This window comes from Anarhichas minor, unplaced genomic scaffold (assembly GCF_050575085.1).
Source record: "Anarhichas minor isolate MPS153535 unplaced genomic scaffold, ASM5057508v1 ptg000054l, whole genome shotgun sequence".
NCBI classification, from domain to species: Eukaryota; Metazoa; Chordata; class Actinopteri; order Perciformes; family Anarhichadidae; genus Anarhichas; species Anarhichas minor.
The window spans coordinates 1,264,825-1,280,509 of record NW_027466500.1 but is presented as its reverse complement, the minus strand read 5'-3'; the positions used below and the strand labels follow the sequence as shown (position 1 = coordinate 1,280,509).

The 15,685-nt window shown below is 42.4% G+C and overlaps 1 protein-coding gene across 1 annotated transcript in view; it reads right to left on the bottom strand.

Annotated features, from left to right (window-relative positions):
* adam12b (ADAM metallopeptidase domain 12b) overlaps positions 1 to 15,685 on the bottom strand; it is a 61,152-nt gene that overhangs the window by 27,742 nt on the left and 17,725 nt on the right. Inside the window, exons 4-9 of the mRNA XM_076075810.1 lie at positions 5,595 to 5,673; positions 3,739 to 3,815; positions 2,842 to 3,031; positions 1,992 to 2,057; positions 1,171 to 1,242; positions 419 to 588 (exon numbers count right to left, since the gene is read on the bottom strand). Coding sequence (XP_075931925.1) covers positions 419 to 588; positions 1,171 to 1,242; positions 1,992 to 2,057; positions 2,842 to 3,031; positions 3,739 to 3,815; positions 5,595 to 5,673 — 654 coding nt within the window. The remainder of the gene's footprint in view (positions 1 to 418; positions 589 to 1,170; positions 1,243 to 1,991; positions 2,058 to 2,841; positions 3,032 to 3,738; positions 3,816 to 5,594; positions 5,674 to 15,685) is intronic.

Sequence of the window (15,685 nt, the reverse complement as noted above, 5' to 3'; positions counted from 1 at the left end):
CAGAGCCATATTTTACATGAGTGGGTATTTTTGAAGGCAGATAAGATCTTTGAGTTGTGATTGTATTATCATTTAAATATTTTTATTGCCAGATGTTTGGTTTGATATAGAATCATGTAAGGGTGTGTATTTACTGTATGTGGTACTGTACTGTATATTCTGATATGGAGCCCAGGAGGAGTAGTTGTTGCAAAGATGGCAGCTACTGGAGATCCAATTAAACAATAAATAAACCTCCAGGTAACCACATAGTCTAGTTAATTAATGGGGAACAATGGCTGACTGGGCATTAAAAACCCATGGTATCTTCTGGGAAATGGTTTAGCACTAATGTAAATTATAAGTGACATAGTAGCTAATGGCCCTTTATGGGTCGGTTGTCGTGTGTACCAATAACATTACTGGGCTCAATACCCACCTTATCAGTTGAGCATTGTCATGAGGTTTCTGGGGCAGAAGTTTGACTTTCCGCCAATCTAGGAACTCGTGCAGGGTGGAGAAGGGATCCTGGGTGATGGGACATTTATCAGAGTCACTCCACACCTCCAGACCCACCAGAGCCACCCGGATGTTCAGGGCCCTGTAGAACTGTTGATGAGCAGGGAGTCAGTGTGGAATAGAAAAGGCCAGGGGAGCTATAGAGTTTAGGTTACGTGAATGATCAAAGACTTTCAAAAAGATGTGTGAGACACTTTCACCTTTGGTTTCTTAGTATGGCAGCCCTGAGTCATGGACGTAGAGTAAGAACTGGATACGCACCGCCGCTCAGCCTTTCTTACAACTTTTTGTCGTATGTGGGTGGAGAGCGACTGGATTGAATAGGCTCCATCTTGGGGTCTGGTATCCAGTTCTTATTATACATCCATGTCCCTATTAAATGAAAGTTCCTATGTGCATTAATAAGAGCGTCTCTTTTTATGTTTTTCACTTGATCAGTGCACGTCTTCTTCATGTCTTTATCTATGCCTCCCTTAAGTAAATCCATCTGCCCACTGCATCTGCTAGCTATAGATCCATAGCTAGAAGAGGTTCTGGACAAACTGAAAGCAGCTGTTTTCGTGGGATATTAATATATCACACAGTCAACCCATTAATCTCTGCTGCCAGTAATATTTATATTTAAATAAAGTGATTTATCCCTTCTGTGCAAAAGGGGAGAGGTTGTTTTACCTTGTCCACGTAATTGGCTATCTCTGCCAGTCTCTGTTTCACCTTTTCCACGTCCCTCCCCTGTTTCTGAAACTGGGAAAACAAAAATGTGATGAAAAAGGAGCATTTACACCCAGACGTAGAGGCGCTGATGAGGACGTGAATGACACCGTAGTTACAGTCATTTTCAGAACTAAAAAGCATGAAAGAACACAGGACACCCACGAAGGCAATACGTTTTCCTGAGTGTTAGGCAGCTTGTCAAGCTGTGACCATCTGGATCTAGAAAAATCTCCTAGTGTTAGAGAGACAAATGGCAAGGCTGCAGGGAGCAGGTGTATTGGCAGATCTGACAGCCGGCAAAGCTTTTGATCCAAACTGCAGCAAAGTCAGATTTACTATTCCTAACCTACTGTGAATCCACCTGCGTTGGTGCTGGACTTCAACAACGTACTTGATCCCCTATTATCCTTTCGTTTCTTTCTTTATTTCCTTTTGCTTTCCATTCAGGTCGGGGGCATTAGCAGAGGGCCGCCAGGAGAAAAACCCCACAATGAGCTTGTCAGTGCTTATGGGAGACTCTTCTGTATCCACACCGCTTTTTCCGGTTTCCTGTCCGGCCGGCTGGGGAATCGTTCAGCACTTCCTGTCAAAACGGAGCCTCTGCCACAAGACCGCACTGCTTGTTGCACACTGACCTAATTCAGCAGCCTCAGTGGGATCCGCTCTACAGTTACTACAGCGTACCCTGATTTCCTTCTGCTTATAACATGAAGGGCTGCTCTGCTGTCAGTGTGTAGTTGTCTGTTGTTCAAACACTCTATTTGGGAATGTTGCATTACCTCTCTGTTGTCCGCAACAATGATCAGCTCAACGTACTTGGTTGTCTTCTGAGCGTACCTTTTATGCTGAAGGAACAAACAGAAATGCTGCATGTTAGAAATATTTTGAGATTTGTTAAAGAAAATGTTTTTCAAGGACTTTTGCCCGCTTCTTCCTCCTTAATATCTGGGTACTTTTTCAAGCACTGGAAAATAGCAGTTTTTGTAATAAAAAAACTTAATTGGTAAGCTTTAGATATGCTGGTAGGCCAAGTTTGTTACTTTTGGAAATAGCCAATTGACTGTTAGCTGTAGATTCATATTTAACATACAGATATGAGACATAATTGTGTAATTTAACTCTTGGCAAGAAAGTGAATAAATAGGCAAGTTTCCCTAAAAGCTACTGCTAAGCCACCAGCATTTCTATCTCGTTTCCCAGGACATTACACAAAGCATGCCGGGTCATACGGCATGTTGGTACGCTTTACTTCCTGACTCAAATGGAGTTTTTAATGCTTGGGAATAGTGGCAGATGGATGCTGCACCTGCTCCATGCAAATCCTTGGCCAAACCTGCATGGTCCCTCTACTTTGGGCTCTAAGCGAAGATAAAATGTGTCAAGCTCATGGCAACACCCTCTGGGAACTTATCCAAACTGGTCTACTTGCCAGTTTGCTGATCTTTGGTCAAACGCCCATTTATTTTTCATCAAGTGAATGTTAGCCTCCCCCTTCAGAAATATTTGACAATTAAATACAGCAAAGAAATCTGCTCAGGTTGATGACTATGTAGTTTTGGAGTGTGATATCCACATATCCATAGCTCTAATACAGCTTCTGCAATAAAAAAACCATAATACAAATCTCACCCTTGTGTGGAAGGACTGAAAGGGGCTTTTGATGTGGTTTTCAGGGGCAACAGAGGACATGTTGAAGCCATGGCCGCAGGCTCCTGGGTTCATTGTGAGTTCTTCCACCCGGTAGATGGAGTGGGCACCGGTGTCATGTCCCGATACCGGCTCAATGATGAATGTCTTGTTTTCAAGTGCGATGAAGCCTCTGCAGAGACAGCAGAGCAAGTCTGAAAACAAAGCCTGAAAGCATAACCAGTCACCCAAACCCACAATTTGACTGAATGTGTCTCACCTCAAATGGAATATGCTACAATTCAGGTGGCACTTTCTTTCTACAGGCTCACTTTTACTGGAGTCAAACTATAAAAGATTGTATTTTGACAACAGGGCCAAGCCACACAGAGCTTCTAAACATTGACCTTGTGATCATTAGAGCTCCTCGTGGCTTTATGCACAAAAGCTCCATAAAATTCACAAAGTACTTCAGCCTTCTTTATGTGCACTTTGTCGCTGAAATAATCTCATTTTTCAGATCATTAGTATTCCTAAATTGTTCGTCAGCTATCGTGTTGATAAAATGGCAAACTAAACACTTTCTGTTTCCAAAAATGTTTCCTTGCTGTATAATTAAGCAGGAGATGACATTGCAGTCATTAGCAGCAGCAAGAAGCCAATTACTGCCAAAACGATATTAACTGGATGCCTCTGTGGACAAAGACAATGAGGCGTGACATTTCCTCCAATTCCTACGAGTCACACACCAACTTACTGACAGCGGGCTTAAGGGGCTAAAGAGCAATGGGCTGCTGTGCAGAGTGACTTAAGTAAATACAAACATTGCAGCGGCAAATAGCACTTAAAGGGCAGCGTTGAGATGCTGCTTGAATACAAAATGATGCTTATGTTTCTTACCGAAGGCCCGTGCAGGTGCTGAGGGTGACATCGGAGTCCGGATGCGCCTGCACTTCCCCGTGGTAGTAGCAGTTATTCTAAAAGAGGTAGATTTTGTATATTAAAAAGGGAAGTATGATGTTCATTTTCACGTTCATACATCATCTTTACATGATTTAAATGTTCAAAACATTATTTTTCTCATACGGTCTGTCTGAATACACTCTGTATCAGACTGAAAACACAGTTGTCCGAGCACAAGGAGAGCAGAGGAAGCGACTCTCGTTAAGAGGGAACACACACCTCTAATTACTGTCTAGAAGCACTCCGGGCCTCTTAAATCAACTGTCATTAGTCACTACGCCGACCATCTCTCATCTCAAATATTGAACTGCGGGAGGAAATACTTTGGGGTTAGATTCTTTTTTTTCTGCAGTACAGTGCAAGTTACTGAGCCAGGTGGTGATGGAAGGGAGATTCATTCCATTTAGCGTAAAAAAATAGAGCAGCTACAAAGGCTCTGTGCTTAGGCTATGCTTGACCTAGATTAGTTCACCTTTTTATACAAGAACACAGGCAGGGGGAGTGATTGTCTTCCTCAGTTATGTGTCAGTGACTTTTAAAGTAGCTGAATGCATTCCAAGGGAAATATGTTATAAGCTCATTTTTTAGATTTCCTGAAGCTACACAAAGCAGAGCAGAAATGGAACACATCTCCATTAACCCCTTACAATCCGGTTATATTCCCCCTTAAGTGGCTTTAAGGTTGGAAGAATAATTAACACTTCCCGCTCCGGTTTATCTTATAGGTGTTGACTTGTGTGCTAGAGCAGACGCAGCAAAGTCATTATATTTAGATTCTTCCGTCTTATCGGATAATTCATAAAACGGCAGAGTATATTTACCTCGTCACATCTTTCCGTTGCACCCGGATTAACACATGGATGATTGCAGTTCAGTGACAGCAGGTGGTGAAATTGTGCCGCTGCGTAAAGCTTATCTAAGACAATACAGTATGTCTATTTGACAGCCTGATGCAATGCTTGCAGCACCATTCCCACTCAAGATTAAAGGCGAGAGCGAGAGAGAGTGGAAAACAATGTTTGTATAGCTTTGCAGGGAAATAGACCTGTCAGCCATTGCCAAATTACCAAACATTTCTCCTCCGAGTTGTAAGCGTCAAACTGTCCTCACCACCGTTCAATTAAACACTGATTGAATTAAACCGCAAAAGATCAAAAGAGTCTGTAAAGTAAGAAAGAAAGAGAGAATGCTTTTCAAAGAAACGTTATCCAATGGCTGCTTTCAACCTAAATTCAAATAAAAAATACCTCCATCATACAATACAGAACCGGTTCTCCAACAGTGGCACAGTGAGAATAGCTTCGACAAGTACTCAAAACTCAAATTGAACATCAATCTCTTCTTCATTTTCAAGAGTAGCAGGCACTCTTCTGCTTAACACGGCCAGCATGCACATGGAACAGAAAGTCAAAAGTACTCCGGAATAGATCAGCTGCTAAAAGGGGATTCCATAATGAAATCCTGATGGCCATGTTGGCTGAAAACCAGCCGGCATAAAACACAGCTTATCATGAAGTAGGCCACAGGATGGATGTGCTGGTCACCAACAGCCAGAGGCTTCCAAATGCACATGGTTGACATTATAGCTGAGAATAACAAACAATCAAAATAAACTATCTATTTTCAATCCTACATTAGGTTCAGCGTAGATTATAATCTAGAATACCGATCCTCTACAATTAAACGAAAACATCTGTCTTCGTGATCACTTTTAAACTTTTAAACACTTTTTTACAGCGTCACTGCACGTCAACTCGACCGTAAATGTCAAAAGCACTTGAGTGTCATCGTACCGTGAAGTTGTGAGCACCGGTGACTGCACTTCCATCCTCCCGGTAATGTGTCTCAGTGTAATGGCCTGCAAAAAGACCCCTAAGAAGAGAGAGAGAGAGAGAGAGAGAGAGAGAAAACACATCAAACACCCAGGTATTTATTCAACACTGTGAATGTGAAGTGAAAAAAGTCTGTGTTTTAAGACAACTAACAAAACTCGACCTTTAGTCGACTTTTTTTAGTGTTGCTTGTGAGGATTTGGGGGATAATGTGGATGACATGCGTAGCATTCTGAGGCCAGGAGAGACTTTTCCTGTGGATGTATGAGATGTGAATTTATTGTACGTGTCCTTGAATCCCCTGGCATTCTGAATCCCTGCTGAGGGAATTATTTCGTGCACGTAGGTTTGTGGTGCACATGAGTGTGTGTGTGTGGACACATTTTAAACTGTGTGTCTGCGTGTGTGTGCGTGATGGTTCTCCTCCAAGGGCCATGAGCAGATGGACGCAGAGAGCCCCACCCCGAGCACTGGCAGAGGAGCAGCAGGAACACCCATCTCTTGCAGCTGCATAATCGCACTGACATCAGGCAGGATGAGCTCAGGTTGCATGAATGTGTGTGTGTGTGTGTGTAAGAAAGAGAGAGGGAGTACTAGCAGGTGAGAAGGTAACAGCAAGTGAAAAATGAAACTCTGTATGTGACATGATTCCGGTCCAAAATGTATTTTTTGAGATGAACATAAAGCAATAAAACAAGCAGACAAAACGTTTCAGAACAATGTCACAAGTTGTCTGACTTTCTTTTCTGCAGAAAACACGAGATGCATTAAAGACAGAGGAGGAGATGGAGAGGATTTAAAAAAAACTGGGAGGCAGTGTTTGTCCAAATCACAGCGGAAATCATTCACATCCCACAGCGCTCTGATATCCCACACAGCTCGCACGGACCAAATTAGATGAGGGTGGATTAAGCCAATAATGTACGTTTTTACACACTTCAGGACCATTTCATATCTTATCTGTACATTGAAAGTTAATTTTCTATGACCCACTTAAAAAAGGATCCATCCTCCGCAGACCGAGCCTGACCACATTTAACTACATTAAATACTTATTATGGCTTTAATGTGCCTTATCAGGCTATTAGCGAGTTCTTAAACCGATGTGATAAGCTGGCGGCCGGTAATCACTTTAAAGAGCCCGGTATGTCTCATTAAAAATGGATGACACATCAGAGGCTAGCGTGTGGAAAAATGGAAAAATCCCCAAATAGGCATCTTTATACTTAACTTGCAAAAAGCAGTGTTTGAAAAGGGACACTGATAAACAACCACTTCATGAAAACACCAGCGCAAAACTGTGATGTTTTTGTTGTTGAAAGGAGGGCAAATTCAATATGCTCTAATACGGGATGTGTTTGCAGTAAAGACGGGATTTGTGTCATTTGAGCGGTAATTCCAACGCAAATGCTCACGTGCCGTACTTTGAGGGCGCGTTTGGGAGCAGCGTGGGCCCCGGTACTACGACACACACTGTATTAGAGCTGCAGCTCTTACATGGTGGGATCGGCCTGTAATCAACTCCTTGGCAGGAGTACACAGCTTTATGAGGCCGTGAGGGTTTGCTGTGTGTTTGAGAAGAGTTTGCTTTGCCCTGTTAGCTCTGTGATGTGGGGTTGTGTACCTCACACAGCTGGAAAGGAGCCCTTGGTTCTCATTTCTTTACAGCTCTACCGTGTTCCCTCTTTGCCTTTTTACTGACCCGCTATAGAGAGAGAAATACATCGGAGCGGTTGGACTGACTGCAACCTTTTAAAAAACAGGCCTTGGATTTACTTTCTCCTGAGTGTATTCTAAACAAGATTTGACATTTTCATTGAGAGCAGATAGAGAATGTCATCCCCACTGCACCCGAGACGTGTTGGTCGTGTTTAACCACTGAAGCCGGTTGGAGGAGGAGGAGGAAGGCGAGGGTGCCGTTTCTCTCTGAATACCAGAATACTTTCATGTGCTTATACCGACCTATTCTAAGCAACAACTACCCACTTCCATCCCTGTGTTTGGCTAGAGGAACATGCAGCTAATCAAATACAGTTTAGATGGAGAATGGCAGATGAGAATTGGTCTGATGAAATATACATATATTCTTTTCTGACTTTCTTTTCCAAAAATGTTGAAAAAACGTTTTCATCAAATGTATAAATCTCCTCTAATAGCTTGAGTCGATGCTCCTACGTGTGTGTTGCGATTCATTAGATAGTCTCACGTCTAATTACAGATTCACTAATAGTCGCCCAGGTTAATTGTGATGGATGAGGGGCTCTTTAATGGAGTCTCTGGGAGTAAGAAAACACTGTTATTTCTCTTCAAAAATAATCCCTCATCTCTTTTTTTTAGCATATTTATCATCAAACTGGTCTTCAGCATTTATTGGATTTCTCTGAAAATTAATTCAGGGCATTAATTATTGACTATTTTCTCAAAGCCAGATGAATAGCTTTCGAAATTGTCCTTTAGAGTCTCGTGTGTTGTCCGCGCTAATGTTGTTTGAACAAAATTAGGAGTCAGATTTGCTATTTATACTAATAGTCTCAGATGAAAATGTTCCTGTTCCCTTTCTGTCTCTTGGCATCAGTGGATAGCTGACATACAGTACATCCGACTCAACAATCAATGAATGGCTGCCGCAGATATGAATATCACAAAGCAGCGACCGGGCAGAAAAAAAAACCTCATTACAGTCTGTTGCTGTTGTTGAGTTTCACTTGAAAAGAACAAATCAAACCGAAGTTTCTTTTTCTTTCAAAAAGGTACAGTGTTCTGTGCGAATGTAAAGCGCTGAGCCTCATTTCCATACATGTGACTCCATGCCTCATGTCATAATTCACCATTACACAAAGCGCCTTGAGCACGAAACCATTTGAGAGAAATGTGGCTCCTCTCGCAGTCTCTCTGCTTCCTTTGAAGGCTGCTAGCTTCAGTGATTTCTTTTAATCCCTTCTCCCCCACGAGCCTAACCCTAAGCCTTCATATAGCTGCTACGTAGGGTACTGTATGCCGAACTTGAAAAAGAGCACACTACTACAGAAGGGACGAGAGATAAAGAAAGAGGAGGAACTAAAGAGGTGTGGTTGACAAGTTTAATTCTATTTCCACATACGGCTGGCGTTCCAAATTGATTTACATACAGCTCAGTGTCCTATCGGCTTAGGCTTGACTGTAGCGGGAGCGCTGGAGTGTACAAAGACAGCGAAGCCAGAGGAAACCAGGGAGGGAAGGAGATGAGGGAGGGAAGGAGGGAGGAGTGGAGGGAGCGAAACACAAAAATCTCCTGAACTCCAGAATTAGAGGAGTGCCTTCGTTCACTCGGCTTCTCGGGCTGCCAAAGATAACTCAAGTACATCTGTGCTTCTCTGGGTAACAACCACATAACTGTAGCTTGTGAAAATACAGTAAGTCAAAAAGAGGAATCCGCTTGGTAACGGGCTTCCCAGTATCTTCGTGTCCTTTATCTGTGTTGAACTAGGTTTATCGTCTAAAGCAACGCTAGCGGCTCTGTGAGACAGTATTCAGGCACAGCAGTGCTTTGATCTTAACGCTAACGGCAGTTTATACTAACAAGCTCTCAATGACAATGTTAAGATGCTAATGTTTAGCAGGTATACATTCTATCGCCTTAGAATAATCTGCTAATTAGTACAGATCACAGTTGAGGCGAATGGGAACGTCATTAGTTTTGAAAGGTGTTTTAAACACAAAAGTTATAACAAGTCTTCCTTTGGGTAACATGAATATGTGTCCAAAATTCCATGCAATTCACAAAATAGTTTTCGAGCCATTTCACACCAAATGCAGGCAGATGTATCCTCTTGGAACAATGAATGTCTGCACCAGATTTCATGGCAATCCAACCAACAGTTGTTGGGATGTATTCCTTTTAACCGAATATGCAAACCTCATGGTGGCGCTAGAGGAAAAGCCAGTGGTTCACCAAAGTCATTAGTATACATCCTCTGGGGCCCATGAATGTCTAGAAAATCATGGCTTTCCATATTATACTTGTGGAGATTGTTCAGTCTGGACCACAGTGGAATTGGACAGAAAGACCAGCTGAGCGTATGAGTCCCTCCACTCCAAAGTCACATCCACGAGAGAGCAGACGAAAACATGTCCACCATAAACGCTCCTGCAGGCAGCAGACCGATACCAAACAAACAGGCTGATCAGCCAAGCCTATTTAAATATTGACTGACCAAAGCAGAGATAGCTCATTAATGAGTGAAGATCCCTCTTTGCTTCGTTAGAAGTCCCTGAGAGAGACGACTTTTAAATCGTTCTGCTGAGAGTTCACCAAGGAACAGACGACACATTTTCCAGGATACGATTCCGGTCATTAGAGAAAGAAAGACAATAAATAGCTCATTTCTACCGTGTTGTTTTTATAGCTTAAAGAACAGGAGGCTTCTGATCAGTGGCTGTTGGGAAGTAGCCAGCAGAAGTACAGACACTGATGGTGGGTTGTACCAGCGAGAGGCGGCTGTATGACTATGTAAGAGGAATGCCTTAAGATAGAAGTATATGTCCATAGCGTGGGATTGTGGATCAATTGTCAGATATTTGTTTAAGCATGTGATAGTATGAGTCCATTTCTTTCCTCTGGGAACGCCTTCCTTCTCTCATATCTTCTTTAAATCTCTAAAGTGGTTTATTTTCTTTAATAGCACGGCGATGGAAACCTTATCTTCCATGCTTCCAGATATTCTTCCTATTACCACCCATTGCTTTTTACGAGCACTGCTTTTAACTACCATAGAGTCTAAATAAGTCTTAAGAGTTGATAACAGAATACGGGTGAAATTAGAAGGCTGCAGGTGCAAAACAAGGATTCAAGAATATGCTGTTGTGTCAAACCCCAAACCTTTTGATCCTTCTAACGACAGCACACGTCTGGTGGATGTGAAACATTTTAACTTGTACTGAAGCTAAATTAATGTTATTATTTCCCCTTTTGGTTGGTAACCAAACCACAACAGCTAACGGTAGTGACAGCAGAGCCGTTAAGAGAATGAACCGTTTCATAGCTGTTGGCCTTCACGTCCGGAATATTTAAGACCATAAAATGATTCCTGCACGAAACATATTTTCCCTCGTAACCGTACAAAGAGCATGATGTCATATTACCAGCACAGGGAATAGTTTCGCAAATCTGGGGGGGGGGGGGGGGGAGGGATGCTCTCATCAGTACAGTAAGAGTGAACCCTGCACATGAATCCAGGCCAATGTCTCACTCCTCTCCGAGTACGGTCAGCCACCTCTCCACAGACTGCACCGCTGAGGCAGTTTGTGTGGAAATAAATGCTTTGGACTTTTTATGAACGTGTGGCTAAAAGAGAGTATGAATTCTGGATGACGACGGTGCAAACTCAAAATGCCTGAAGGCAACATCACCACCATTACCAAGCAGTGAAACATTAACTCTTTATATGGGGAGACGTGAGAAAGATATGCCGTTGATAGCACCGAACACATGCTTAATTGATCTACTGTAGTAACGATGCAAACAGTTCATCTACGGAGATCTTGCACTGATCATCATTAAAACACTAATCACTAAAGGAAGAGTGCAAACCCAACCTCAACCCCCTCTCTGCTAGAGGATTTAATGTCTTTTATATATAAATATATATTTACTTTGAGAGGTGGTACTCTGCAATTGCTAAATCAACCCACTTTTTTTTTACTGTGAACAATTGTGTTTGGGTGGAGAAATTTTCATTTAAACTAAATATATATTTTTCTTGGGGGGGGGGGGGGGGGGGGGGGATCTGGGGGGGATCTGGGTTTGAAGTGAAAAGTTTAATGTGAAAGAAAATCAGCACACTTCCATATTATTTCCCTTCAGGGGAAATAGATGAGTAACTGTAGTCCTCAATATTACACCACGACTTCTTTCTGGAAACATGCTGTTGATTATTTGCATGCTTGCCAAACAGAATGCAAAAGTCCATTGTACCTCCTGTAATGCTGAAGCTGAGGTACGGATAACAAGTGTGTGGAGTTGCATGGAATCTTCATTAAACGTTAAAGAGAAAGACGTTTTCTCAACAACCTCTTGACAGAGGTTTTGTATGCCTACCCAGCACTGAGAGGAACTGGTTTTTTTGGGGGTTTTTGCTTTTTGCTGCTTCAATATTCCCATCCATAACAAGCTACATACCGGAACTAATGAGTGACTAGGGATCTTCAAGGGAGGTGGCCTATTATTATTCATTGAAAAAGAGTAAACAAATGGATAAATGTTAATGTCAGAGGGTTCCTATCTGTCCAATTAATCTATGGTGGCTCCCCTGGGCAGCCTCATTATTCAGCCATACTTTTTTTTGTCTTCAGGGAAAATATGCAATTAAGAGCTGAGCAGAAAGAAACATATTAAAGATGGTTTTGACTTTCATTTTTCTTCCCGTTCCTTTAATTTTTTGTCTTGTCAAAAAAAAAAAAAAAATATCATATCAATATGAATCATCTCCAGCCCTCCACACCCATGCCATCCTGTTTGAAATCCTAAAAGTTGACACACAGACAACTTTTAATTTGAAGCTGTAGGAGCACTTGTGCTGCGCGAGACAGCTGCTTTAATAGAACACCAGCCGTTGCTCCAATGACTGCACACATCCCAGAACATCAGCCCTCCAGTCCCAGACCGCACGAGCCGTCCCGTCCCTCCTCTTAAAAAATGTCTCACGCCATTAAACCCACTCTTTGCGCTTTCACGGAAGCCGCGCTGATTCTCCAATGAGATAATAGCACACGATCTGTCATCCTCCACCCCATTACCTCGCAAACACGGTGGAAATGGGAACTTTCACTTGGCGCTGATGTATCATTTTAACATAAGGGTCGGGGTGAGCGATCTGTCACCGACGCTGATGCAGTGGAACGGGAGTCGTCGTGACTGCTGGGTATTGAGCCGGGAGATGTCAATGATTGGATGGGCTACGGCTGGTATAGCAATAAAGTGCGTTGAAGCTAATCAGAGACCTGATTTTTGGGGTTTCAAGCTTTACGGCACTTGACATTTCTCTGATAGGTATGGCCAGTGTGAGCGGTCTAAAATACAACACTGCATTAATCTACCCGCTGACCACAGGAATGTTCCTGACCTTAAAGAGTTTAAGATCAGACTATATGTGCTGCACAGATCACCGCACACTATATCTTGAAGATGTGCAGTAACCTTGAAGGATAATTCCAACTTGGCTTTTTTTTTTTGTCGTGGGTTTGGCCATCATTCTTACTGGTGATAAGATCAAACGTAGCGCTCGCCCCAAATTAATTGCAAAGACGTGGGGAAGCAGCAACATTGCTCAAAAGAAGCGGGACACGGCGGGAAACACCAGCAGTGAGACAATCAAATCAAAGAAAAAAAAATAAAGACATAGATGATCTGCAAGATTAAAATCAAACTGTTTGTTGAGAACATCAATCACAGTTTACAGACTGAATACTGATTCACCTTCAGCCGTCCGTACTTGCCCTGGTTGTCTTTTGCATTCACACGCTTTTCCAGTCCATTTACGGACTATTACAGTTCAGCTGTGCTTACCTTCAGTTTTACCTCCAAATAAAGTGGTCTGATCATTTGGTTCAGAACAAAATCAGCAACAGTATGTCTCTGTATTTACATAGAAGGCTTCTGTGTTTATACAAACAGCCCGTGGACGAATTGTGCTACTGCCCCGGTGTTGTCATGTTCAACCAGACCCAGTACAGCCAAAACTTCCCCTCCATCAGTGACATCATGTGATGCACTTCCTCTCTGCCTTGTTTTTCACGGCACATCTGGATTTATTGTGAACACGCTTCCTCTCATGTGTATGTGTGTATAGAGCTACCTCATGTGTGGTGTGTGTGTGTGTGTGTGTTCAAGCTTGTGTGCTGGATTTAAACACCGCTGACCGTCTGAATTTATGAATGTAAGTCGCTCTTTGTCACATTGTGCTGAAACATACATTATGTGACCGAGCAGAGTGAAGCCAGAGGCTGCTGGGCACACAGTATGTTGTACATCCATAGTGATGTGTGTGTATTACGTTGAGTTGAAGCACATATGTGATATTAGAGACACAGACTGTAATCTGAATGGATCTGGAGCAAACGCGGTAATGCAAATCTAAAATGTGGCAGACCAGTGGCTTTAGCTCAGGAGCAACAGCATCAGCAGCTATCTCAATAATCCCTAGAATCTGTATTTTATATCACCTGTAGGGGCTGATAAGATTGCTGGCATTATCAGATAAACACCACTGAGGGTATGAAACAGCTGCTAAGCTGTGCCGTCTCAAGCAGAACAGTCCTTATTTCTCATGGGTCCACTACAAACGACCCATTCTCTGAGCTGTGCTGTACCGATGTCGAGGAGGATTTCTACTTTGAAAGGGATTTCTCATTAAAGCTTCAATATCGAGCTTTAATGGCGAGGTTGTGTTTGAAAAGTGATTTTTGATACCCGGCTGAGTCCCTGGCCTTGGAACTAGGGGTGGGAATTGAGAGGCGGTTCCAGTTGAGATCCAGTTTCAAATTGTCTGAATCATAGGAATTGTACGCCTCTGAGATTATCAATTCCTTTTATCGACACCGGCAAGTTTTTCTGACAGTAAAAAAAAAGAAAATCACGTATCATCATGTCAAACTGGAAACATGCCACCATAGTCATGGTGGCGAGGAAGAAGCGATCCAAAGGGGGGCTTCATTTCACAAAGGAGGAGGACAGGGCTACTTGTAACGTCTGTAAAATGGTCATCTCTCTTTGATTGAGAACATTTTATCAGGTATTTGTCAGTTTTACATTTGTTTTCCAGGTCCCAAGCGTTGTCATTTATGTTAACATGTTCAAATGTTATCAGGCAGACATTCTACACCGTGTTAAACCTGTGTAGGCCTACATTATTTTCCACAATCAATAAGGGGATTGGATGAATAATCAGACCAATAATCAGAATTAATAGTGGCACAGGCATCAATAACATCTTATCAATTCCCATCTCTACTTGGAGCTGTAACTGGATGACGAATGTATCACTGAGGGTTGTATCCTGTCATAGATAAATGCATGGAGGTGCATTATAATATACAGTTCACACAAGCCTTTCATTATCTTGAGAAACCTATTTATGTACAGCGAGGTAATGTAATCACTCATGTACCCTTCTCTCCAGGTGTTTTTTTTACAGCAGTGTTTCCTGCTGATGCACATAAATGATGCTGAGGATAAATATGGATATTATGCACCATCAACATATGTAGCCCCCACTCCACCCGATCAAAAACTCCAACGCAGATAATAGATGCTCTGCTCACCTACACCAAGGCAATAGTTCACTCCACTGATACCACACCGAGTATATCGCAGAGTCTAATTTAAAATATTTAAAAAAAAAGAGCTGCAGCCTTTTTTTAAGAACTTTGCGAAGGCTGCAAACGCATCCAGGAAACGGCATCCTGACTTTTCTGCTCACTAGCACCTTATACAGGTGACCCACTCATCATAGGTAAGGTTAAAAGCAGTTCAATTGGGAGATGTTCCGCTCACTGTTCCCTCGCAGGAATGAGAAATAAACATATAAGAGAGAGAGAGGGCCAGAGACGCAAATGGACCGTATTGGCTAAGTGCAGTGACAACACCCTCAGCACCCTCTCTGCTGCCGCAGGCCCCTAAAAATAGGTCTGTAGAAGTGAACAAATGGATGATGCCATATGCTGACATACTGCATTATCGCATTAATGTATTTAACTGTTTCATTGAAAGCAAAACATTATGATAATATCTGGAACACATACATCAGTTTGGCTTACAATTCCTAAAAAATTTACTTTATCTGCTGCACTCCAACGACAATAAACAAGCTGCATCACGTCATGCAGACACTAGTCAGAAGTATATTATGTGATTTTCTTTATGGCTAGATCAACTTAAACAATTGTTTGGCTCAAAAATAAACACCTATCTTGCCCCCGAGATCTCTAGGTCTGAAAAATCAATCACACGTTTAGGGACCGAGGGAGGCAAAGAGATAAAGTAAAGCTCAGATAGGGAGGGACTTAAAGAGGGAAAA